Source organism: Dysidea avara, chromosome 5 (genome assembly GCF_963678975.1).
Source record: "Dysidea avara chromosome 5, odDysAvar1.4, whole genome shotgun sequence".
NCBI lineage: Eukaryota > Metazoa > Porifera > Demospongiae > Dictyoceratida > Dysideidae > Dysidea > Dysidea avara.
This window is the reverse complement of record NC_089276.1, coordinates 10,407,936-10,435,038: the sequence shown is the minus strand read 5'-3', so window position 1 is coordinate 10,435,038 and position 27,103 is coordinate 10,407,936. Positions and strand designations below refer to the sequence as shown.

The window sequence follows — 27,103 nt, the reverse complement described above, 5'->3', positions numbered from 1 at the left end:
GTGACAAGTATGTCAGATCAGTGACAACCGGCAAATCTCAGAGCTGTAACAAGACGAGCAGATTATATTCTTGCATTGAATTCGAATTTGAACATTGAATTCATGATGATACAAAGACGCCATGCAAAAGGTTTTACTAAAGGTGAGCATTTTATTCAGCTGTTAATGGGTGACAGTTTGTTGTGATTCTGTGATTGCCGGACTTGTTGGTTTTCAAGAAAACCTTACAACCATACTTGACCATAAGAAGTGGTCACTAGCTATATGTGTGGTGTACTCGTCGCAGAGCGTAGTGTCGTGCTAGACGCTTTTTCCCCTTTTTGCATATTTGGGCAGTGATGTAGTCGAGGATGTAGTAGCCATTTCGTTCAGAATCCCCAGATTTTGGGTATCTAATTAAGTAATAAAACTTATTTTATTACTTGTTTACGTACCCAAAATCTATTATGAGTAGATAGCTACCCAAAATCTATTATTTTATTGTAACATTTTAATTTCATTGCATATAGGATTTGAAGTGGATATTATTTTGAACATCACGTTCTACACTTAATTAGATGGAACTTTTATGCTATATATCTGAAGCACTGTTTGTACTTATGGCTAGCAAAAACTTGTGTGTTGTGTACAAAGATACCTTCATTTCAGCAAGTTTTGAACACGTTGGTATATCATATCGTATTGATACTTTGTAAGAAAATATTGAATATCGGATCGAATTAAAGTGGTCAGTGGAAAAAGAGGACATGCGCCATTTGAAAAAAATTTAAATTGCTTGTTTAACTATGTGAATAATGTTGTCACTAAGTAAACAATAGAATTTATATACATGGCATATTGGTGATGAGATGAACTGGCAGAATGGCTACTAGCTGAAACAAATACCGAGGTTTCACACGTTACAACCGCCTGCCTATACTTGTACTGAACTACATTCTTTGGTTTTTGGGACGCATACTACTCCCAAGACATAATGTAATAGTCACTGTAACAAGCTAACTATGGGGGATGTATATACTGTGATAATTTCCTGTTACCAAGAGTAAATAATTATTTACTCTTGCTGTTACTAATACAGTGTATTCAAATTTCAATACCGCTGAGCACTATTCACGGCTCTTTTGCACCTTTGGACCCAGAGAAAGAGGAGTGGAGTGCCAATGTTAAGTGTCTCACTATCTAGTTACAAACTGATGAAGATGATGCTAAGAAAGTCACAATACCGATGTCTAATTGTGGGCCTTTGGTTTATCGCAGTTTAGCACATGCAGAAGCGAATCAAGTATAAGGACTTAATTGCTATTTTAACAACTCACTTCATCCCAAAGCCCTCACCTATTTTGCAGTGATTTAAGTTTTAGAATCGTATCTTGGCAAAGGGAGAGGCTCATGTACATAGCTGTGCTATATGCATAGATGTTGTAAAATGTGGAATGGAATGAATGGTATGGTAGTATGTTCTTTGTTAAAAGATTATATGACTAAAAAATTGGCTATGCTTAATCATGTTCACGTAAGGTCTTTATAGCTATTGACATGTACTATGTGTCGGTGGGCAGGATGGGAGGGGGAAACAGCAATTTTTTCCCACCCCAGCCTGTTTAATTGGGCCCCAGTAAAATGTATTTGGCTTACTATACTGTAAGGGCCCTACGTTTATCTTCTGTCCCTTGTTCCTGGTGACCCTGCCATTGTGTTCTCAGATAGAAGACTGAATGATCTGTGCCTAGTTGACTACCATCTTTTCCCACAAACTACACTGGCAGAACACACTGGCAGGGCCACCAGTGGCAAGTGATAGAAAATAAAAGTGGGGCCCTTACAGTATGGAAAAAGTACCAGCATCAAATACTTTTTACTAGGGCCCAAAACAAACCAGGACAATTTGCTCCAGTTGCCTCCCCCCCCCCCCCCCCCCCGTTTAGGTAGCCCTGCACACTGATAACACATATTGTGAGATCAAATTAAAATCATATGGTGAGAACAAAAAAATCTGCATGGCAGATCCTTTGGACAGATTCTAGAGAACACATAGTAGATACTGTAGTGAACACTCCCATAACAGATGGTTCTTCTATAGACCTTACATGAATATGATTAAGTATACCGTGTAGCTCCAAATTTTCGTGGTCTTAAATTTTTGTGAGCGATGGAATAATTTGACAAATATAAAATTTCGTGATAAAATTTTCATGAATGCAGCAACATTTTGTGAAAGAATAATTCTTGGAGTGCTACTCAAAAGTTGCTGGTAAGATTCTGTGAAGGAGTTATCAGCAATAGACCAGTTCATTTAAGGACCTTAAAAATGCAATTAGTGTTAATTGCGTATGACGTAACAACTGGATGCTGTGGATGCCAATAAAAATGTATTGAAGCCATTGGGAAAACGATGATAATCGATGGTTAAATCTCCGTTACTTACAAAGTATACGGTATGTTCCAATTCTCTGTACATAGATCGAAACTATATTAATTTCTCTTTTGCTTCGTGGTTGTCTGCTGTGAGTAGGGTAATGGATGAGCGAGTTATAGAGCCGCAAAGTTTAAGATTTTGCTGAACAACGCTTTTCATAGTTGGTAATAGTGAGTTTGTACTTGAAATCATTCAGAACCGATTGGCAAAGCTTTGTAGTAGAGTTTTCTGTGGTTCGCGTCAAAGATAAAGGCTACTATCGACTTAACAGGCTAACAAGACATGTTTAGCGAGTCAACAAACACTATCCAGGTGATCCTAACGCTTGTTTTAGTGTTGTTATTCCATATAAACATAGAAACAAGCACCTGCTTGCATGCTTCGTCATTAGACAACTTTTTTGCCAGGTGCTTTCAACTTCAGCGGCTCATAACTCGCCAATCACTACACCTAGAAGCAGCAGACAACCACCATCAGGTGTAGAAATTAATGTAGTTTTCCATGCTGTCTTCAAAACACGGATATCTTCTTTACATTTTTTGTAACAAAGGATTTAGTTCTCGTGGTTGTCCGTTTCCCAATGGTTTCTGAACATTTTCATGGCTAACCACAGCATCCAGTACTGCACAATAGCATATACCACAGCAATTAAAATACTTTCACATTAAATGAACTGGTCTATGAATATGATTTGAGTAACCATTATACAGACAGCTGGCTGCTATGCCATAGCTACATGCATATAGGTCACGAACCACAATGGGACGATTGCGATACCAGAATTCATTTCAGTGCCATTTTCAATAAGTCTATGAGATACTGAACATATCAATCAGTGCTATAGCTATACGAGGATGGATGATGCTAGCCTTGCAGTGGTAACATACGAGTATAATTCGAAAATTCGAGGTTACTATGTATATCAAGAAGTATGGACACCTTTTCTTGGTAAAACTCTGCCATGCTTGCCAGAAGATGGAAACCCACACTTCCCATTCTGCGTGAAAGTAACCAAAAGAGATGTTGGAACTATTGGACATCTGCCAATAACAATAAGCTCTTCATGCTCAGTGTTTTTGCAGATGGGAGGAGCAATCTCTTGTAGAGTTACTGGGAGCAGATGCTATTCTCGAGATTTAGACCAAGACGGGTTGGAGATACCGTGTGTATTGGTGTTTCAGGGTGGCAACTGTCTTGTCTCTAAAGCAAAGAAAATGTTGCAGCTATGTGACCAAAAACCAAATAATATAAAAGCTAATACTGCACAAGACACACCAAAGGAAGCCTTAAAAGATGGGGAAGATCTCCCAGGAAATCCAGCCATAATAATTAAAGTTGAAGAGGAGGAAAGTACATCAAGATGTAACCATAATAATGAAGATGTTTGGCTGCATCACAAAATCCAACTGTCTTTAGAAGATAGAAATGCCATGTCCAATGGACGACAGTTAAATGACAAGCACATAACAGATTATTTTGAAGGAGAAATTTCCAGACATCACAGGCTTACAGTTAACATTGCTACAAACTAAATTCAAACCTGACATTCGTATGCCATTGGTTCAAATTCTGTATGTCCATGGTAATCACTGGATAATAATTTCCAATCTACAGTGTGAGGCTGGGAAGAATTTTATGATTCCATATGGGTCATTCCGTGTCAAATCAACAAGGAATTTAGGGTAACCTCTCGGATTTTGACGAAACTTGGTATGTTTGTAGTACCTATGGTGCTTATCACTCATGCAAATTTTTAGCTCCATACATTCCATAGTTTCTGATTTATGACCACAAATATTTTGAATATTTCATGAAAATTTGGTCCATCTCTTGTTACAAAATCAATTGTAACCTTGCACTGTGTAAATATTTGTAAACACAATTTTCAGTGATGGAAGACTGTTGATTGACCTTTCCAGTGATCCCTAAATTATGGGATATCTATTTAATTATGGTTCAAAAGTACTTCATTGAAAACTTTAATCCCTTATGTTTTGAAAAATGCTGTTTGAAATTTTTCAAATTCTTTTGTGACTAATGATTGGATCATAGTCTATGTTTGATAAAATTTTTGTGGTGGGACCACAATGGGCTCAAGAGATATAATGAATTATGTTGTGGTATGCGGTGGAATTTGCCGTCTATTATTGCTGTATTGGAGTGTACACCTCCAATAACCACTTGCAACAAGGTCATGCCAAGTTTGTCTTACTGAGTGAAGGTGTCTAGGTGCATTGCAATCTGTATTAATGCCACCTGTATTGAAAATCCATCTATGTGCTGCAGTTAAGTTATACTTCATTAATGTATAGCACCAAAGCATCAACCCTTTCTAGCAAATCCAAAAATGGTCCTTATTAGACAGGTTGGCTATAAATTACAGATCTGACCACCATGTGTCCATGAACATCATGTAAATGTACTATCTCTTCACAAATACCTTCTTTATTAAGTTGAATACCACTGTAGTGGACTTAGCCATATTTAAGTTGCGTATGTGGCTACATAGATACATACAACATAACTCCTCAGAAGGGATACCTGGATATCTTGATAACCAGGACACCTGTTTATACACTGTACTCCCACTCTAGTGGTGCACATACATTTAGACCAAGATACTTCTGTGGCTTCTGTAATATGAGCACTTTATTATGTTCCTAGCAATGGAGGGGTTTTATCATACATGCATTAATTGTACCTCAATATGTGAAATTAATTACTACATTACTTTACATTCATGACCACTTTGAAGATCAAGTCATAAACTCATGCACATACTCACATAGGACATGCTGACCATGCACATACTTAACATTTGCCTGTACTGATCTTCAAAGCGTCAACCCAAAATACTTTGAAAAACCATTTTAGTAATTACAGTACTATAAATCACACATTGAGGTGCAAGCAAGTGTTAATAATATAAAAACTCTTGGTACAAGTAATGCATCTACTGTATATAGTGCAACTATTCTATTCCCTGGACCATTGATGAAGTGTTCATTTTTGAGAAACGACAGACTTGTCTTGGGCCCAAAATGTACGTACAATTATAAAGTAAGATCATGAGGCTATTAAGGTGCCCAGGTATCCTTTTTGAGGAGGTCTATTGTACCTATGCAGCCATGTACATAACTTGAATAGTGTAGAGTGGGGATATGTATGTGAGTGCACTACGGCAAGATTTTACTTAATAAATAAGATATAACTGAAGAGATGGTACAACATTAATGTGTTTATGGACGCATGATAATCTCATTTATAGTCAACCTGTCTAATAAGGATCATTTTTGGATTTGCTAGAAAGGGTTGATGCTTTGGTGCTATACATTAAAGAAGTATAACTTAACTGCAGCACATAGATGGCCTTTCAATACAGGTGGTCACTAATACAGGTTGCAATATACCTAGACACCTTCACTCTGTAAGACAAACTTGGCATGGCCTTGTTGCGAGTGGATATTGGAGGTGTACACTCCAATACAGCAATAATAGACTGCAAATTCCACCGCATGCCACAACATAATTCATTATATCTCTTGAGCCCATTGTGGTCCCACCACAAAAATTTTATCAAACATAGACTATGATCCAATCATTATTCACAAAAGAATTCGAAAAATTTCAAACAGCATTTTTCAAAATATAAAGGATTAAAGTTTTCAATGAAGTACTTTTGAACCATAATTAAGTAGATATCCCATAATTTAGGGATCACTGGAAAGGTCAATCAACAGTCTTCCATCACTGAAAAGTGTGTTTAAAAATATTTACACAGTACAAAGTTGCAGTTGATTTTGTAACTAGAGATGGACCAAATTTTCATGAAATATTCAAAATATTTGTGGTCATAAATCAGAAACTATAGAATGTATGGAGCTAAAAATTTGCATGAGTGATAAGCACCATAGGTACTACAAACACACCAAGTTTCGTCAAAATCCGAGAGGTGACCCTAAATTCCTTGTTGATTTGACATGGAATGACCCATATTCAACACAGTTGGTTCTCAATTAAGGCAGCTGGTTGAAAATATTTGTGGTTCAGATATCAATACCAGCATCCATGGTAAAATGCCAAAGCAAGCTGGGACCACAGATTGTGGTGTCTTTGCTATTGCTACTGCTACCTCACTTCTACATGGAATGAATCCTAGTGAATACACACAATCACTGATACGATCACATTTAATCCAATGTTTTGAAACTCTTGATTTAACACCATTTCCTTAAGTTAAATATAGCTACATGTACTACAAATAATATTAATTATTATACTATCACTGTTGTAACCATACACTTATGTGCTGTTTTAATAAATACAAAGCTACTTGTTAAGAATGTCTAAAATTCCAACATACCTAAAGTCATTGACAATAATCTCAGGTCTAGACTTGAGGACTAAGGCAATCGTACAACTCAATCATCCATCTTGCTCCTACAGGTTTCACAATGCATAACCTGAGATCCACAGGTTGTAGTCGTCTGCTCAAAGGGCCACTTCTGAGCTGCTCAGTTATTTTGGCAGCATACCATTCATTAAACTTTGCATGGAGGAAGTCCTATAGCTGGTTTATTAATGCTGACATCTAGAGGCTGCAATGTATCCGTACAGTTGGGTGGCACAATTACATAAAAGATGTTATTGGCTTTTAGTAATGACAGCACCCTATCGGTAACTTGACCACTGAATCCATCGAAGATAACCAGTGAAGGGTAGGTTGGTGGGAATTTCAAAGTTGCCTTCTTTTCTTGTAAATAAGGAAAAATGATCTTGCTGATATATTCCACCATTGTATCCTCGTTGCACCCTAGTGGTTGTGTGTTGCTGTGATGTGCCATTTCGGTGAAATGAGACAGAAGGAAGGCATTTCGTTGTTGTTCCTTTGTAAACAAGTTGAACAGGAAGAAAATCTCCTGTTAAACTCCCAGCAAAAACTGCAGTTATCTGCCTCTTATCGTTAATGCCAGCAATCTCTACCTTTTTTGATCCCTCCTTCTCCATCATCCATTCTGACACTGGGATGTATTTAATCCCTGTCTGATCCCAGTTTATTATTAGATCATAAGGTATCTCCGCCATTTCCGCAACTGCCTTGATGTCAAGCAGGAACTGGTATCTTACTTCTTCAAAATTCTTCACAATCAACTTGGACTTTGTTGTTGCCTTCTGCTTAACAAAGTTCATTTTCCCCAAGAAATACTTTGCCCAACTTTTCTTCAAGGCGATGTGACCACCATTGCATTCTAATGACATCGGCTCTCAATGCTGCACTATTCCAGTCCCTGCAGCTATTACAATGGAGGTGTTGACAACCCCTCCAGCTTCTCTTATGGTTCGGATATATAAACGTAAATCCTTGCTTAGCTTGTCACTTAACATTGCTGGCCTACCCCTCTTCTTTTTTTCAAGTTCGTCAATGGAAATTATCTCGTTAGTTTCTTTTCTGTGCGATTCAGCAGTTCTGATGATCTCCTTTTTCCAGTCATTTACTGTACTCCACTTCAACTCTGGATGCTTTGCAGCAAAATGCTTGATAGCTGTCGCTGTGCCGTGTTGGACGGCATAATTACCAATGGCAGCTCTCTCTTTGTCAGACTAAAAGGCATAACTCCCTTGCTTTCCATTGCCTGATGGATGGCAGTGAGAATCATTACTAACAAACTTTTGCACCGCATTATTTGCTGCCTGGATGGCACAAGCTTCGACAGTGGTCCATCCGGACTGGGAAGGACTGCGACCGCAGCGTTCACTACAAAAAAAGAATTGATTTCCTTACCTTTAAGAGACTGTGGAAAGGTATGGAAATGTCAGATTTCCATAATATTATCTTACCTTTCCTTTCATCAGGAATGATCACATTTCCACAACTTTCCTGCAAAGATTCAGCCGTCTTTTTGATTTTTCCTTACCACTTAAAGGCTAGGAAAGGTCGTTTTTCCAAACAGTAAATGTGAGGAGATGTCACATTTTTTTACCCTCATCCCACCCCTATATTCTGTATTTATTGGTTTAAATACTTCCAATTTTAAATCAACAAAAGGTCATCCATTCATACACAAAAATGCAACACAGTCAAAGTACAAAAAATGTCTGTCTTGGGTGTTCATCGATACATTCTTTATGACAAACTTTATCAATGGCAGACTCCTTGCCCAAAGGCTTTCTGTGTACTGTAAAGGGAAAAAAATAGATGTAATGCCAAAACATTGTACAGTACGATTAAATTTTTCCAAACAACGTTCCACCTCTTAAAGTCGTATCCTTCTACTAGTCATATCTAACAAAAATATATTACTCTATTATAGAATTATCATTCAAGAAACTCACCAGGAAATAATCGATCTAGATCCCAAAACAGCTTGTCCTGGGCAGGGATCAATACCTGAATAATCATGCTGAATGATCCGATGCAGAGAATGCTATTGAAAAGAAGATACGCATGTGAACTACTGCTGGTAATAGAAAAACACATCACAATACCAGTACAAAATATTTTACAGCTGTACGAAGTGGTGAATTAGGAACTGCATACAGTAGTACTATACAAAAGCAGCCTAAATTACCTGCCTCTTTAACACTGGACCACAGTAGTGCTACGTTTTTGTGTAGGCTAATGGCAACAGGGATACAGATGTGTAGTAAACAATGATATGCATTCAAAGGCTCAGATTTTGAAGCCCCCTTGCGAATGTTATGTTGGATTATAGTACAGATAGCTGCTATTTTCATGTCATTGTACCCACAAGCAATCAAGCCGAATGTTACAGCACGGTGAATACTATGCAAAACTATACACCAGCATCAGAAATGTCAAACAATTATGCTGACCTAAACTTCTAATAATGCCAAGGTCAAGCAGAACAAATACACTATATTTCTATAAAAATACTCTGGTTGGTCGTAAGGACCTCATACAAGCTCTACCTTCTGTGTTCACCCTCCAGTGCCTAACCAGTAAAGTTGATAATACACTGAGCATTACATGTATTATTACATGGGTATGTGTTATTACAGATTTTTGATCAAGAATTGGATTAGAGGATACAGATACACAAAGTACCATATCATTTACACTTAGAGGAGACACACATTCCACACTAACATCCAATACAGGCTTTTGGATCAAGAATTGGATTAGAGGATACAGATACACAAAGTTACACTTAGAGGAGACACACTTCTTTACATACAATCCACACTAACAACCAATAATCACATTTATCACAACCACTAACCTGAAACTTTAAAAGTTCTCATGTGGTTAGCTCATTCTTTGAATTGTATCTCATCCCTAAAAGAAATGCAAAGGAGTACGTGCAATCTCATACACACAACTTACCTCAAACATAACCCTCATTCATTCACTAAAACTGCGGTTAACTCCTAGTTCATAAGTCTCGCGATCCGTGTTGCTCGAGGTGTCCCGATTGCTACAGTAAAATCAAATACAACAAACAAAGGCAAATTACTGCTTACCTGTATTATACTTGGGTGTCAAAAGGCGGCACAGCGATACTGAAACTCAGGAAACAGAGGTGACAGTGGCGCCACAATAGTTTGAAGGCCACGGAAGGATTTCGGGTCCAGGCGTTGGGTTGGCAAGCTGCAATCGTTCTCCTCCATTCGTGCATGCCGCTGCATCACGCTACTTCAGCGTTAAACCCGAGCGTTTACTGCTCTAGCTGTAGACGTAGACTACCGCTGTCACCGTCATCCACTTCTTCTTTGCCAATTTTTACAACTTCCGTAAACTATAATAAACGAATATTTCCAAGAAGTATTAGCGCAATAATGCGCTATTGCAAGTGCGGATATTATAAAGTTACTCTGCCACATACTCTGCGATACCCATAATGACTTCAACTAGACTACCTGGTGATAATAGCCAAATAGGTAGACTAGATCTAAGTCACAGTGGCCATGCAGAGCATCCTGTTCCAGTAATCGCTGGCATGGCAGCTTGACGTCTAGTAGTCTAGTTCGTGAGTTGTAGCCATAGTCAGCCTCACTCAGTGGTGCACACATTCACCAGTATTAAATTCTTAGCTAAATAACTTCCATTGCGTACATTTAAAAACTTAACAACTTTAATTATGTTTACTGTGCAATGTAAATATATATAGAAAGTTAGAGGGCTTTGAAAGATCGTCTTTCCATGACTTTCCTGAAACAAGGAAATATACGTAAATCCGATCCGTTTTTGTAGTGGTTGGAAGATGAGGTGGCAGATGAATTTGAAGTCTTTGTCTTAAAATACTTGTAAAGAGACATCACTTCTGTTTGACCACTAACTTTCTAATAGCTATTGTAAAAATTAAAATTTCATGAATAATATTTTCGTGATCACAAGCAAATTCACGAAAATCACGAAAATTTGAGACCACAAAAATTTGGAGCTATACGTTAGCCAATTTATTGAAGAGATGTTGGAAAATGTGGAATATGGAATAGAATGAAATGGAATGGTAGTACATTCCTTTGTTAAAAGGTTTTGACTAATTGTATTCATGTAAAGGCTATAGAAGGACCATCTGTTTTAATTAAAGTGTTCAGCCACTAATTGACTACAGTATCTACTATATGTTCTCTAGAATGTGTGCAAGGGATCTGCCATGCAGATTTAGTTCTCACCATATGTGAGTGTTACCAGTGTGTAGGACTACTTAAAGGGGGAGGGAAACTGGAGCAAATTTTTTCCCGTACTATTTTGGGCCCTAGTAAAAGTATTTGATGCCATACTGTAATGTCCCCACTTTTATTTCTATCACTTACCCCTGGTGGCCCTGCCAGTGTGTTCTGCCAATGTAGTGTGTGGGATAAGGAGTGGGATAAGATGGGGGTCAACTAGGCATTTATTTCAGATTATTCAGTCTTCCATCTGAGAGCACAATGGCAGGGACACAAAAAAGATAACAGTGGGGCCCTTACAGTAAAGCATACCAAAATTACATTTTACTGGGGCCCAAACAGGCTGGGGTGAAAAAAAATTGCTCCTGTTTCCCCTTCCCATCCTGCCCAAGGACACACAATTTCCTACTATTTTGGATGGCACCCTAGAAGTATCTGGATGTTATTCAGGTCGTCAACATGGTGGGATGACGTTGTATTGGTCCCTGTAACTGGAGGGAAAATTTCAGGGTAGGCAAAGCAACATTTGATTACCTTTGTCATAATACGTATGCAGCCATTAATTCAGAAAACAAACACTAGCATGAGGAGGCCAGTCTCAGTTGAGAGGCATATTGCTGTGACACTGTGGGTACTAGCCACACCTTCGGAGTATTGCATTATATCCCGTGGTCTAGCTCTGTGTACAGTGTGTCAGATAGCTAGTTCATGAAACCTGTACAGCTATCGTTCAAAAATTCAAGTCAGTGTGCATCAGGACCAGAGCCTAGAAATTTTGAGTGGTCAGGCCATCCATGGACTATGACAATGGGGACAGCTAATGCACACTTTTATTGATCTCATGCATGTGTGTAAAGCACATGCTGCAAGTGTAAGCATGCAAAGCTAGGGGGTGGGACAGGCTCCCCCAGGAAAATTTTTGAAAATAGATGTTTTAAAATTGCATTTGGTGCTTTTTTAAATGCAAAGTCTCTTTCTCCTGTTTTAACAATCAAGGATATATCTTGGTAATTTTGTGCTACAGTCCCAATTTCATGTCTAGTAGCTATCAGCTAATTTATCCATGCTATACAATAAAGTGAGTTTAGATTTGGAAGCAATTTGCTAACGCAAGACATGCATGATCAATGCAATGCCATGCATATAATTCACTGGAACTTTAAGACAGTTGCATATAGTTATAATGGCTTAGGCTAAGCAGTGTAATTTGAGCAGTCGGTATATTGTATTCAATTCTCTATAGTCTAAGAGTAAAGTGATGGCTGTTCTATTAGAGTATATTGTGATGACTAGAGTATCTCGATCTTTTTTTGAAATTCAGGTAGTAGAATGTGGTCCGGCATTGGCCCTGTACATCAACTTCCCTACTGGAGATAATTTAACAGCTGTAATTCAAGGATTTCATAGCAAATAGAACATACCTCAGTGTGCAGGTTCTGTTGATGGTACGCCACCCACACTGATTACTATCACTGTAAAAGATGGTATTCCATCATAACACAAGCTGTAGGTGATCACAATGAGATCTGTGTATTGAGTAGCCCGGTAGTGTACATGATGCACATGTGTTTCCTATCTCTATGCTCTATAGCAAAGTTGGTAATGGTGAATTACTACATGGTCAAGAGTTAGCTGTACGGGGTGGAACTTTTCTTATAGGGATTCTATTGCTGTCTTGGCTTGTAAAACTGATTGCATTCTCCTCATCATTGTCATGACAGCACAAAATTTACAACTATTGAATATCAAGGGGTAGAGTAGTTGTTGAGATGGCTTTTGGACATATGATCATGTAATACTTCTGATTAATTCACAGTTTTGTGTACACGCAGATGTGAATCACATTGAATCGCATTGGACCACCTCAAGTAGGTAGTCTCATTCGAATTTGCATAGCTCGATTCAGGGTGTGTTTACATTGAACTGTTCAATTCTCCAGATTAAATTACACCACAATAGCCTGAATTCTGTGTCTAGCGTAAATGGGCTTTTATGCCTTACTATTAAGGTGGCTCGGAACCGCCCGCCTGCATCAAATTTTCAAAATTCTGAGCGAGAAACTGGCAATCAAGTTTCATTGGCCTTATAGACTTTCATGTGACATGTGTAGAACTAATTTGTGAACTAAAGACCTGCTCTGCACAAGGCTAAATAATACATCTAACAGCAAATCCAGCCCCATTGCACCAAGTGTGAAGGAAGAGTTCACTCTGAAGGGCTAAGCTTATAACTTACACTACACACATCCCTGTGAGTTCCTATTTGTTCCAAAGGGTAGAGAACAAAATGTTTAGGTTTTTGCTAGTGCAACTTTACAAAGCACTTCATGGTGATAGCTTGCTTGTTTTAAGCCCTGCTAATTTCATGGTGAAGCCATATTGAAACTACTAGTTGACCAGAGTGGTTTTTCAAAGCCAGAAGCATTCCTTTTGTTTTAAAAAGCAAAGTTGAGGCTGAACTTGAATCCCTAGAAGCTGTGGAATTACTTTTCCAGTTAGTGACTCTACACACATACTGGACCATACTGCCAGTAATGAAGCATAACGGTCTTATTTGTATCTGTCATGACTATCATATAAATCAAGCAATCAAGGTAACTTCATACCCATTACTTAGAGTGGAGGATTTATTTTCAGTTCTAGCAGGAGACAAATACTTCTGTAGGCTATACATTTCCCAAGCTTACCTCATAGGCGTAGCAAACACCTCGTGGTTGGGGGGGAGGAGCAAACAATGGTAAGGATAAAATGAAAGTTAGGCATGCTTCAGTGTGCTAAACTGTATGGAGGCTGGGGGAATCCACCCAGGAAAATGACAACTAACGCATTGAGATTGAATTTCAGAGTATTTTAAACAGTAAACACATTCCAGCAGTGCATTCTTACTAGTGTAATTTACTTCCATGTCAGTCACAAACAATATTGCTTATACGAAAATTAAGTTTAGAGGTACTTGTCACAATTGTTGGTGTGAAGTGTGCCTGATGAGTCACTGTACAAGTTGATAGTTTCATAAATCCTTTATGGGGGATTGCTGATTGATTGGAAAGGTGGATTATAGAGTAATCTGAATGCTGATAGCAAGAGTTCATAATATATAATATACTAAGGAGAGTGTCCTACTTTCATATACCCCTGTAGAAGGGAATATCGTGAAGTTATGATGTAACAACAAGATGTTGTGGTTTGTGATGTACGAGCAGCCATAAAGTACAAGAATCATTATCACCATTCCACACTTGTGATGCTCAGGATGGCCACATTCATGAATGGACTGGCAAGAAATCCTACAAAGTGGTCTGAACCCATGAAGGAACAATTGTAGTTCGGTGAGAAACAGACTTAGAGCTGGAGTTAATTTGGTTGCTAGCAATGTAGTGACGTTGTTAGGTATGTGTTCAATCGATATCATGTTCAACTAATGACATCATTAATTATGCAAAGAAAAATTGGCAAACTCAGAAGTGTTACATGATAACTTCACGATATGCCCTTCTACAGGGGTATATGAGAGTAGGACACCCTTCTCAGTACATATATATATATTATGAACTCTTGCTGATAATAAGTAGGCAGTTGAGTACTAAGAGATCACTTAAAATAGCCAACTAAATTATTGAGGGCCATGGCCTTCCTGGCCCACCTGCTTCCTACGCTCCAAATAAATTGCCATTAGGTGAGCCTTCCAAACAATCTGTCACAGTGAACACCCTTCAGGATCTGTTTAACTACAATAGACTTCCCTTTGGTGTGTCAGCTGCACCTGCAATTTTCCACCGTTTTATGGAGACCTTGATGTCGAGGTGTGTCAGTGTATCTCGATGATCTTCTTGTACAAAGAAATACTATGAGGAACACCTATAACGTCTTGACAAAGTGCTGCAATTTTTAGAAACTCATGCTATGACAGATTGGCAGGAACGTCCTAAAGCAAAGCTTGTGCTTCAAGAACTCTAACACCAGCTGAACAAGCTTATAGTCATTTGGAAAAGGAAGGCCTTGCTATTGTATTTGGGGTAAAGAAATTTCATAATTATATTAATTTTATGGCTGACACTCCATATAGATTTTGATCACCAGTGACTATCCTGGCATTCCTCAGAAGATAGTCGCTAACAATGGGCCTACGTTCTGCAGTGAATAGTTCCAGACATTCACTAAAAAAATGGCATCAGGCACATATTCTCAATGTCGTATCAACCATCCTCAAATGGTCTAGCTGAGAGAGCAGTTCAAACTATGAAACAAGCTTTCCACCAGATGCAAAGTCCTCGAACAATGGCTGACAAGAGTTCTATAGGTTTTTATTCATGTATCGTATAACCTCACATACGTACTTCCACAAATTTGAGTTATTGATGAGCCATCAGTTGTGATCCAGACTTGATTTACTACATCCAGACTACACCCTGTGTATGAAAGCCAACATAACCAGAAGAGAGCTCAAGACAATCTAAAACCTTATCATGAATTTAAAGAGGGGACAGAGTATAATTATACTAGAAGCTTCACATTGTCTAGCCACAAATGGATGGAAGGAATACAGTCGAACCCCTCTAAGATGGACACCATTGGGGAAATGAAATATGTCCTTTATGTGGAGGTGTCCTTATTTAAAGGGTTTTCTAAAATTCAGTTTTAATGCATGAGACTAGACCAAGTGGTGGGGCAAGATGGGTTATGGTACCATGTGAACCAGATATAATCAGTTTAATAGCAACAGAAGTGATGTTATTGAGCACGAGTTACCTATGGTGTGTAGCCTCTACTACACTACCCAGACAATACACAAAAATTTATACATGTATACGGACGTACGAAGGCAGCTGTTATGGATTTTACTTGATCCTCGTCACGATCACTGAAATCCAGAGCGATTCATACAGTTGTAACACTCGTATAACTATATAGATACTGATTGCTATAATTGTAATTGCACATATGGTTGTAATATACGCATGCGCATTGTTGTACATGTTTCCTTGTGGTTAATATCAAAGTTGCTGTGTCGCTGTGCTCATGTAATGCACCAGATTACATTGGTGTCAGAAGTGGGATCCAACTAATTTTAAATTCTATTTCGTGAAGACAAGAGATTAAGCTGTGGTACCGTGGTGATTTCTTTAACGGTACCAGAACAGGCTAGTCCAATCGTTAATTAGAATTGTTGTTCCTTGGCTTTTGATACCTTGTAGATCTCCTTACACCGCTGTACTACAATTACACAGAGCTTGGATTTGCCACTACCAGAGATAACTGCTAATGATTTCCAGCGCTCCTGGACTAGATTTGAATTAGTCGCAAGTGCCAAAGAGTGGGATGAATCTAAGCAGAAGCTAATACTACCGACCCTTCTCCGCGGTAAGCTAGTTGATGTTTATGTACAATTGAACGAAACTGCTTGTGCAAATTTGGGCAATGTCAAGAAGGCGTTGATGGAGGGTGTGGGAATCGCGCGCGATCCATTAACCGCTGGGCAGGAGTTTATGAGTCAACATCAATCTTCCGGTGAAACAGTCAGAGATGACGCGGTTGACATCAAGAAGCTATTCAAGGAGGCCTACACGAAGGAAGCATAAGCATCGCCAATCCTCTTGCAAAGATTTTTAACTGGTCTTGCTCCTCCCATATGCCACCAGCTTTTACTGAGAGGTACCCCAACTACATTAGAGCAAGCTATCACTGATGCCAATAGCATTGAATATGCCTTAAAGTTTGAGCCAGTGTCTGAGGAGTGCAGTGAGGTCAACGTTGTCCATAAGCCACACACCCTACCAGACAATAGTGACTCACAAAAGCTTCACACTCTGGTGGAATCTATGACAAAAAATATGGCAGAACTTGAGGCCAAGCTGGATTCAGCCACCAAGAACCAGCAGCGATACTCAGGAAGACAGCAGCGGCCACCAAACACTGACAACCCCAGAACTTGTTGGCTGTGTGGAGAACCAAGACACGTGTGACACTACTGTCCTTTAAACGGGAACGGGCCAGTCCGATCGATGGGTGGATGGCCAAGATGATAAGTGATCCCCATCAACCTCAACACACCTTTTTTCATGCTACTTAGTATTAATAGTATATACAGTGTTAATGGCTACATTGGCGACACACCAGTGAATTTTTTGGTGTGGCCTTGTCAGTGATACATTATAACTTGGTAAAAGACATGCAGCTTACACAAACATCTCATTGTGCAGTGGGTGCTAATGGTAGTCCGTTGGATATTGTGGGTCAGATTATGGTAACTGTAGCACTTGGTGATTTCATTATTGATCATAATTTTGTTGCTGTTTGCAACCTCACGGTAGACTGTTTGCTGGGGGCAGACTTCATGAAGCACCATGCTGCTATTCTAGACTGTAACCACAGCATATTGTCACTAGGCAGAGAACCTAAGGTGATTATTCCTCTTGCTCTGAAGCAACAACCTGTGCCGTGTAAGGCTTCATGTGCAGTCCACCTTGTTCGTTCCTCATGACACTTGGAGATCCCTGCAAGGTCAGTACAACTTATTATTGGAACCATTGACTCTCCGAGCACATGTGCTAGAGTCATGCTTGTGGAACCAATGGAGACCCTTCCTCATCAACTACCGCTCTTTGAGTTCATGCTGTAATAACCAGGTCACCATTCAAGTTCTTAATGTCAGTCCATCTTCTGTCACACTTTATAAAGGAATGAGCTTGGGTAAGGTGACACCAGGAGATGACGTATTGCTTGTTTGTGAGGAGAGCACTGAGACCCATGCACCAGGACTATCTTTTGATGACCTTCACCTTCCAAACCTGTCAGAAACTGAGAAATCTACACTCCTTGGTCTTTTAGCTGAATTTTCAGATGTTTTTGCCCCAGTTATAGGTCCCAGAGGTTGCACCACAGCTGTTAAACACGCTATTCCTACAACAGGTCCACCCATTCGTCAGCCGGTGCATCGGCTCCCAGCGGCACTGAAAAATACAGTCCGGACTGAAGTACAATATATGCTGGAGAATGACTATCATCAGACCTAGTGCAAGCCCCTGGTCATCCCCAGTGGTTATGGTGCATAAGAAAGATGGGTCGTGGCATTTCTGTATCGACTACAGGAAGCTGAATTCAGCCACTCATCGGGATGCCTATCCACTTCCTAGAATTGACGCTACTTTGGACTCTCTGACAGGTTGTCGATACTTTGCTACTCTGGATTTAGCCTCTGGTTATTGGCAGGTTGCTGTGGAGGAATCTGACAAGGAGAAGACTGCTTTCTCCACAATGAATGGGCATTTCGAATTCAATGTCATGCCATTTGGTTTGACTAACGCACCTGCCACATTCCAGAGGCTAATGGAGTGTGTCTTAGCTGGGTTAATGTATGAACAGTGCCTCATTTATCTGGATGATATTATTGTGTTCAGTTCTACCTTTAATGAGCACTTACATTGCCTTTGCAATGTCTTGGTTGCTCTCCAAGAGACACACCTTCTGTTGAAACTGTCCAAGTGCTCCTTTGCTTGCACGGAAGTGGCCTACCTTGGACATGTTGTATCTGCCAATGGTATCACCCCTGATCCACAGAAAGTGGCTGCAGTTCTCCAGTTTCCCCAACCCACTGAGGCTAAACCACTTTGACAATTCCTAGGGCTGACTAATTATTATCAGAAATTCATCCATAATTATGCTAGCATTGCAGAGCCAATACATCGAGCCTTGAAAGGTCACAAGAAATTTCAGTGGACACCATCATGTCAACAGGCATTTGACCTCCTCAAATCAAAGCTTACTTCTCCACCAATACTTGGCTACCCAGACTTCTCTCAGCCATTTATACTTCATTCTGATGCATCCGCAAATGCCATCGGTGCTGTTCTTAGCCAACTTCAATCTGGCAAAGAGACTGTTATCAGCTACTGGAGCCGTCAGTTATCTAAAGCAGAACGGAACTACTCTACTATAAAACGCGAGGCCCTGGCTGTGATAGGTGCAGTGAAAGAGTTCTATCCTTACCTCTATGGGTTCAAATTCACACTGGTGACTGACCACAATCCCCTCACTTCACTAAAAGATCTCAAGGATACTGGTGGGCGACTGGCAAGATGGATGCACTGGCAAGATGGATGCTATACTTGAGCAGTTTCACTTCACATTTCAACACCATTCTGGCAAGTTTCATGGCAATGCTGATGCTTTGTCTAGAGCACCCAACCCTGTTTTTCCTGTGTTACACCAGCTTGCTGTCAACTTGTACACAATCAGAACTACACAAGCGGCTGATACAACGTTGTCTGACCTGATGACAAATTTCGGACAAATTAGCTAATGTCTGACCATAATTGTATTTGGCATGACATAATGTCCTATCAAAGGAGCCCAAAAAGCCCAGGGTGTGCATGTTTGGTTTACTGTTTACTTTACTAATAATAACTGTCTCCTGGTTGCTAGGAGATTAAATATTCAAGCCACCAATAGAGTGACCACTAATGCACCAATGCCAACCCCTCTGCTGTACAGAAACCTCACAAAATCACTTGTAATAGTGTCTCAGCACATAGAATGTCTATTCTCAGCACAACAAAGAGATTGCCTACAGCCAGAGTGCCTTACATCAGAGAATGCTTACTACAGGCAGTGTTATAGGTCACTTGTGTCCATGCAAAGTATAAATATGTCCAGAAAAGTTTGGATTTGTCAGGACATTTTGTCCTGGTACTTAAGAATTCTTATCGGGAGCACTGATGAGTTAATGAGATTCTTTGATATGTCGGGATACTACAAGAAGTTCTGCAGGAATTTTTCTATGGTGGCTAAACCTTTAACAAAAGCGTGAACCCTTTAGATGGTCTTCCAGAGAGCCTTTGATAATTAATTCCCTACTTCTGTCCATGCCTTTACTTAGGGCACCAGACTTTGGGAAGTTATTCAAACTTATGGTAAATGCAAGTGATATGGGTAGTAGTGCTGTGTTGATGCAAGAGGGAGAAGAGGGAATAGACCATCCTGTTTGTTATTTTTCTTACAAATTTGATGTCCACCAAAGGACTTACGAGAAAGAAACTTTGACATTGTTACTAGCTCTACAGCAGTTTTGTAGTTATCTGGAAGCAGCAGTAGAAGAAGTGTTGGTTTACACTGATAATAATCTCCTTGTATTCATGAGCCATATGAAAAACAAAATCAACGTTTACTAAGGTGGAGTCTTGCCTTACAAGAATTTAGTTTAAAGATATTCCACATCCAGGGAAGTAATGTTATAGCCGACGCATAATATTGGTTTTTGTAATTTGATTCTCTGAACCTCATTGTGTTTGTTAGTAATTATGATATCGTATTGTGTGTATTCAGTCTCTTGTGCCTTGTAGACAATCATCTCATTGGCTTTTGTAAACAAACCCAAGTATCTGTATGCATGTGAGAATGCATGTTTGTAGGGGGAGTGTTATGAGAGGTATATAAATGTGTATGCATGAGAGCTTTAATTGGAACAGTAGTAATTGACCCATAGAGCTGTTGTGGTGTGCCATGCGGTCATCAATACAAGTCCGTACGTAACACTCTAACCATTTTAAGGACATTATTTTCTAAAGATCAAATATTATTCATACCATTATTTTGATCAAACAGTGGACCCATGGTGGATCCATGGCAAATGCTGCCCCCTCACTCCCCTTTTGTGGAGGAGCCATACTTTTTTGGGCTATGTCAGGGCAAATTCTATTTATTATACAGTATGGTAGTACTGTATACCGTATTTTACCGATTAATAGCCGCGGGTACTATAACTTTCAGCAAGGGAAAATGATGCAGGTATTATGCTAGGGCGGCTACTATGAGCTTGTGTGGCATTAGCCTGCGGTGTTTATACGGATTTTCAAATGGCTGACCTTGTGTAACCATCCTTTAATACTGCTAATCCACTTGGCTCCTCTCAGAATCGCTATTTCCAGGCTTAAAACAACTCCTTTGCTTAGTTTCTCCTTCAAATGTGTGTCATCAACACTTGTATCCGCATACTGAGATACAAGCTGTGGCTCTTATCCGAGGGCGGCTCTTATGACAGTAATTCAAGGTTGCACTGTGGCTACTATCCAGGGGTGACTATTATATGAACCACGGCTATTAACCGGTCAAATATGGTATTAGGGATCATGGAGATTTGGGTTTATCTGGCCAAAAATATCACCCAAAAACCAGCTTCACAATACCATCCTGGCATCTTGGCAGTATTGGTTAGGCATGACCAAGCCCAAACGTGCCTTCAGTACAACCCTAAATGCTTCCAATAGATTGCAACAAAAATTACATTTTTTTATTCAATGGAATTCTATTTTCTATTGATTGACTAACTACCTGCCTGCCTGTCCATTTGTTTACCTGATGCCTTCAAACAAGCATAGCTCAATAATGGCAAAGGCTACGGGCATGATTTTTTACTTGTTTGATGTCACTTCAGCCTGACAGGTGCCTTTTGGCATACTGCAGTACATACAATGCACACATCATAGACTTAGGCCACTCCAAATAAATTCTCTGTTTCCCGTCCTAGACTCAAGCATATTTGCATGCGGGCGGACGGTCCATTTCCATTATTCATTATAACATTGACAGCTTTTCAAGCTATTATTTGCCAACTTGATAGCAATGCTAACACGTGAGCTGACATGGTTTCAAATGAGTCTGTCAGTATGCAACAATAACCGGAAAATAATGGAAGAATACGGAATAATGGAATATTTAGAGCTGACAGTAACTGGATGCGGGCGGTGGACGGGAAACAGAAAATTTATTTGGAGTGCCCTTACCTTTGTCCTCCTTTGTGTCTCATTTCTTCTCAAGGTGTTGATTCTTCCCCAACTTACCTCAATATATAGTCGAATCTGAAAATTATGATAGTTTTGTAAATAATTTACGTGTACACGTACATCAATGATACATATTTGAAATTGTAGTTTTGTTCTTAATCATACACATTTGTAATTATAGTTTAGTTTGTGTTTTGTACTGCTTATTGTAGCTATAATTTTGATTCTTTTCTTTCCCTTTTTCTGTGTATCAAGACACACGGTATGTCATGAGGCACAAAAAGCTGGCACGCAACACCCGTGAGTATATTGACAGGAAGAACGAAAATGCAATTTTCACACCTCCGTAGCTCTGTACTGCCTGGTGAAACAAGACGATTTTTGCTGTGGACACACCCACCACCATCAGTACTCCACATACCAAATTTGAGCAAAGTCGCTTCAAGCGTTCCCGAGATATGTGACTTCAAAATTGGCTTCGTTTCTTCATGTTTTTTTTCTTCTTATTTTTCTTTCTCTTTTAGCACACTTACAAAAACTGCTATAAAATTGAATTCCATATCCGATTTCCTTGACATTTGGCAAACAGAAGGGGGATATAAAAGCACATCTTGGTACCAACTTTGGCTGGAATATGATAAACAGGCAAAGAGTTATTAGCAATTATTCACGAAAAATAACACCAATATGTTGTCACGCCTACAGGGTAAACCGCTTATGGGAAGAAGCTGAAAATCAGTGGGTGAATAGGTTACCTATTGAACCTGAAACCTTTTGTCGTTTGAAAGAAATCGAGCTAAAAACCAGAGTTCAGCTACGAAAAGATCATCCTGTAGAGAGTTCAGCTACAAAGAAACCACCATGTAGAGAGTTCGGCTGCAAAAAATCACCTTGTAAAGAATTCAGCTACAAACAAATCACCCTGTAGAGAGATCAGCTAGAAGAAGTCACCTTGTAGAGTATTCAGTTACAAAGAAACCAGAGTTCTGTAATAAATATATGTATTATATATATAATTTGTACATTTACTGATAAAATCAGAAATATTTAAAGCACATCTGCTTCATCTTTTCTTCTTCCTGTGGTAAAGAAAGAAAGATAGGTTTAAAAAGTCCCAAAGCCGGCCTATACAAAAAGAAGTGAAATCTAGTCCAAAAGGCCAAGCTGTAAAAAAAGAGTGCGGCCCTCAAAAAGGCTATGGTGAAAAAAGATGTGAAATCCAAGGTGGCGGCCAAGAAATGGCTGTGATGGTAGGTTAATGGTAAAAATTTTAATAACGACAATTCAGGTGAATTTTGTGCCAAGACCAAGCGGCACCAAAATTCACCTGAATTGTCATTATTAAATTTTTTACCATTAACCTACCATCACAGCCACTTCTTGGCCGCCACCTTGGATTTCACATCTTTTTTCACCATACCTTTTTGAGGGCTGCACTCTTTTTTACAGCTTGGCTGTTTTGGATTAAATAATTATCTTCTGTACAGAAATTTTACATTTTACACAGTAAGGATAATAATAATAATAATTCACGGTAATGCAATGGCTTCCCTACATTTGTAAATGGGGAATCGTCCATATTTTCTGCAGAGACACTTCTCCTGCTGTTCTTGTAATGCTGTAAAATGGGTTGAACAAAACTGAAAGTGAAGCATAATAGCCACTTCACTTTCAAGTCAGTAATTGATAGTTGGGGTGCACGTTCCCTGACGGTCATTTGCACTGCTAGGGTTAACATCATTGCAACCCACCCCTGGTTACCCACATTTAATTTCACAGCTTTTGATCACCCAAGGTCATACCCTATTTTGCACTGCTGCTTTTTTTCTTTTTGTATGGATTATTTACACTCTATACTAGTACTTGCCTCCTACAAAAAGACTTATGAAAACCAAACAAACAGGTTATAGTGCTTCATTAAAACTTACTTGCATTTTGATTATATCTGTAGTATCATACATGGGAAGATCAAAGGCTGCCATCAGTGATACAAATTAATTGCTAACAATTGGCTTTTGGCCACACAGTCTGGATAGTAGTTAGTTCAAAAGCAACAAAAGAAACCATAGACCACACCACCACAGGAAGTCACAATACAAGGCTATGAATTTGGGTCAATACCATATAGTGGGTTAATTTTGAATGGGGAGTTTTTGAAGAGCAGCTAGTAAAATTAATTTCATAACTTCTATTTTCAAATGCTCAAACGTTGTGTATAGCATTAACAAAAGTAAATTCAGTAGTGTGCATTTAACGAAGTGAATTGTTATTGAGATGGGAATCACATGTAACAATACAGATAATAAGGGGATATCATGTCTACAACCAAATACGCTGGGGGAAATTTTGTTTTGCAGATGAGACTGAAACGATGAGAGCATGCATATGTCCAAGTGCTGAAGGAAGTTTCTATAGCTTTATAGGGTCCAGTTGACTACTACTTAGCAATTGGCTTGAAATAACAATGTAACATCATGGCACACTGTTGCAATCATAGTTCAACTGTTACACACTTTTGTAGCATGACTTCACACATAGTAACGAGCACTGAGCTAATTATCTATATAAAAGTTTAAATCAATTATGCACAATAATTTTTTTGAAGAGGTGGTACCACTGCTGTTTGAATAATTTGAAAATCAAACTCCTTCGAAAATAACCCATTTTATGGTATATCGAGCTGATGAATCCCTCTGGAGTAAATATCCATAGCTTCAGTTTTTTATTTGCTCATCTGAATGAATGGGAAGCAGTGTACTTGCTGGGCTAAAATGGTATCCATATAGAATGTTCTTGTTCGCCAAGCTAACAAAGACTATTATATTGCTAAACCACTCAGCAATGAAGCTACATGACTAAATGTGAAGCAGCACAATGGCTAGATTGATACACTGGCTACATGTTTGTTCATGAAAACTGCACTACTAATGAATTAACTAGCCATCATAACAGAAATTAGTGAGTAAAATCATTCATTGGGCACAGTACTGGGCATGCAATAACCAATCTTAACTGGCTTTCTTGTTTCTTCCCTGTTACAAATGGGACCCTTTGATCTGTGCATGCCCCACACCATGATCATTGACTTATGTTCTTTGTGGCATTAACTTTTATCTGTGATCTTTTGTAATCATTGACCATTGAAAAAGCAGTCAAATTAATGTAGCCAATTCTATTGAGTTAATAAAGTTATGCAACAATAGAACAAAGTCAATGACAAAGGTCCAATGCTATAAGTCTTTCAGTTAGCTGTATTAACATTAATATTCTTGGCAGCCCCAAATATCAGCTCGTTAAGTTGTCATTTACTTTTACTTTTGTGGACGCACACTTTTTATAGCCAAACTGTTTTTGTGTGGGGTATGCATTGTTGACAAAAGCTAACAACTAGATGCATGTACTATGTACAATGATAAAATTTAATGACGTTCTATACTAATCTGTATTTTCTGCAGCCTTTTCCTTCACAACCAAGCTTCAACCATTAATCACTAAAATATTAGTGACAGTTTCTGTTATCACCATGGGAATATGCTTTCTTCTATATGCTGCAGTAATGGATCAAAAGAATCTTACTTTTAAAAGAGTAACCCGGTTGAATACTTTTAACTTTAGAGAAAGTGAAAGATTGTACAATGAAAGTGACATCTACAACAACATTTCTGATTTCATCTATGATTTAGCTAAGAAAGCTCCTCAAAGCTTAGGTGATACTGCAGCAAGAGATATCAACAGAATCAATGATCAGTTTCTTGTTGCGCTTGATGTAAGTAGAACACATAACAAAGCATGCAAAAAAGGAATAGTTATAGTAACGTTATATGCTGAACAGCAAGTTGGAGCTGCAATGAATATGTTTTCTCTACAGAAATGGGCCAAAACTGTTAATTCCTCTGTAGTAGAACCTTTTGTTATTAATTCTCAGTTCAAACTGCCATCCATCACATCACAAGCAACACTTTCAAACACTTTGCGTTTCAGTGATTACTTTAATATTAACATTTGGAACGAAAGGAGTGTGCAATATAATGGAACACCATTAATATCCTGGGAGTATTTCCTTAATAATAAACCAACAAAATACATATTTGTAAATGTCATAAATGATTTGAGAAAAGATGTTAAAAAACCAGTGTATATCGATGATGAAATTACAAATCAACCTTTCTGTAAAGAAGCTTTCTCTTGGTTTCAAAGAAGGTGTGGATTTTATACTGAGAAATTGGTGCAAGCTAAGTTAGTGAGACGTGTGTGTTTATCATTTTACAAAACTAGAATGAACATTAGCGATTTCACCCAGTACATTTATGGACCACATGATCCTTCAGAAGTTATTGTTTGGATTATAACTTGGAAAGGATTTGCTTACAACGACAGAGTCAGAGTAGTCCAGCAATACTTTCATAGAAGTCGTGAAATACTACCAATGCTACATGCTAGTAACAGAGTAATAGCAGATTCTCAAAATTACATTAAGCAATATCTGGGAACTGAGTTTGGTGAGTATGTAGGTATTTCAATTCGAACAGTTGTAAGAGCAAAGTATTTGCCTGATGAAGAACAGAAATACACCTTTTTCAAGGATTGTTTTAAAAATCTTGGAGAGACTATTCAATCATTAAACATAACTGGTAAGAAATTATTCATGTCATTTGATCTGGGAAGATTTGGTGATAAAACACAAACATTATTTATATCTCCACCAATGATTACATCTATTGAAGACATGTTATTTCAGACTGTATACAATGGCTCAGTAACAATGCAGGAATGGGAATCATCTTTTATTGACAGTACAGATAGTATAACAGATAGTGGATACATTGCAACACTTCAAAAGACTATACTAGACAACAGTAAATGTCTTATCATGTTTGGTGGCAGATCTAATTTCCAGAGAAGTATATTAATAGAATACAAAGAAAGACATGGTAACAATTCATGTGTTTATGAGGTCTGTTATACACCATAAGGTTAAGCTTTTAATAATGTATTGATTTTTTTGCGTAGTTGTAGTTTGTCATTAAAAACACCTGTAACTAATCCATAAATACCCAATAATTGGAAAAGGGTGATAACATTTTATTGAATTAAATCTGCCAGTCACAAATTTTAAATTTGGTGTACGTAAATCGTATACTGTCCTTGTACTTTCTGTATTTAAATAAGCGTTAACATCTTATTGTATTAGCCAAGCTTACCCAAGCTCAGGTGCATGATTGGCATAATTTGGGAAAATATTGGGCAGCCCAGAACGTGGCTGAGCGAAGTGCCTG

General features: G+C 38.7%; 1 protein-coding gene and 1 long non-coding RNA gene across 2 annotated transcripts; one reads left to right on the top strand and one right to left on the bottom strand.

The window, feature by feature from the left end:
- LOC136256643 (uncharacterized) lies at positions 1–27,103 on the top strand. Its single transcript, XM_066049619.1, has 2 exons — positions 1–142; positions 25,283–27,103. Exons 1-2 carry the CDS (start codon positions 103–105, stop codon positions 26,797–26,799), a joined length of 1,557 nt encoding a protein of 518 aa, XP_065905691.1. The 5' UTR covers positions 1–102; the 3' UTR covers positions 26,800–27,103.
- Positions 8,642–9,854, bottom strand: LOC136256644 (uncharacterized). The gene is made up of 4 exons (XR_010701580.1): positions 9,762–9,854; positions 9,658–9,713; positions 8,750–8,841; positions 8,642–8,699 (listed from the first exon to the last, which is right to left on the bottom strand). It is a non-coding gene; the product is annotated as an uncharacterized lncRNA (long non-coding RNA).

What these genes read in the sequence shown, in the direction of transcription:
- LOC136256643 (XM_066049619.1), top strand. Translation starts at nt 103, where the DNA reads ATGATGATACAAAGACGCCATGCAAAAGGTTTTACTAAAG. An exon ending in TGCAAAAGGTTTTACTAAAG is followed by an intron (nt 143 to 25,282) that starts GTGAGCATTTTA and finishes TATTTTCTGCAG; the next exon opens with CCTTTTCCTTCACAACCAAG.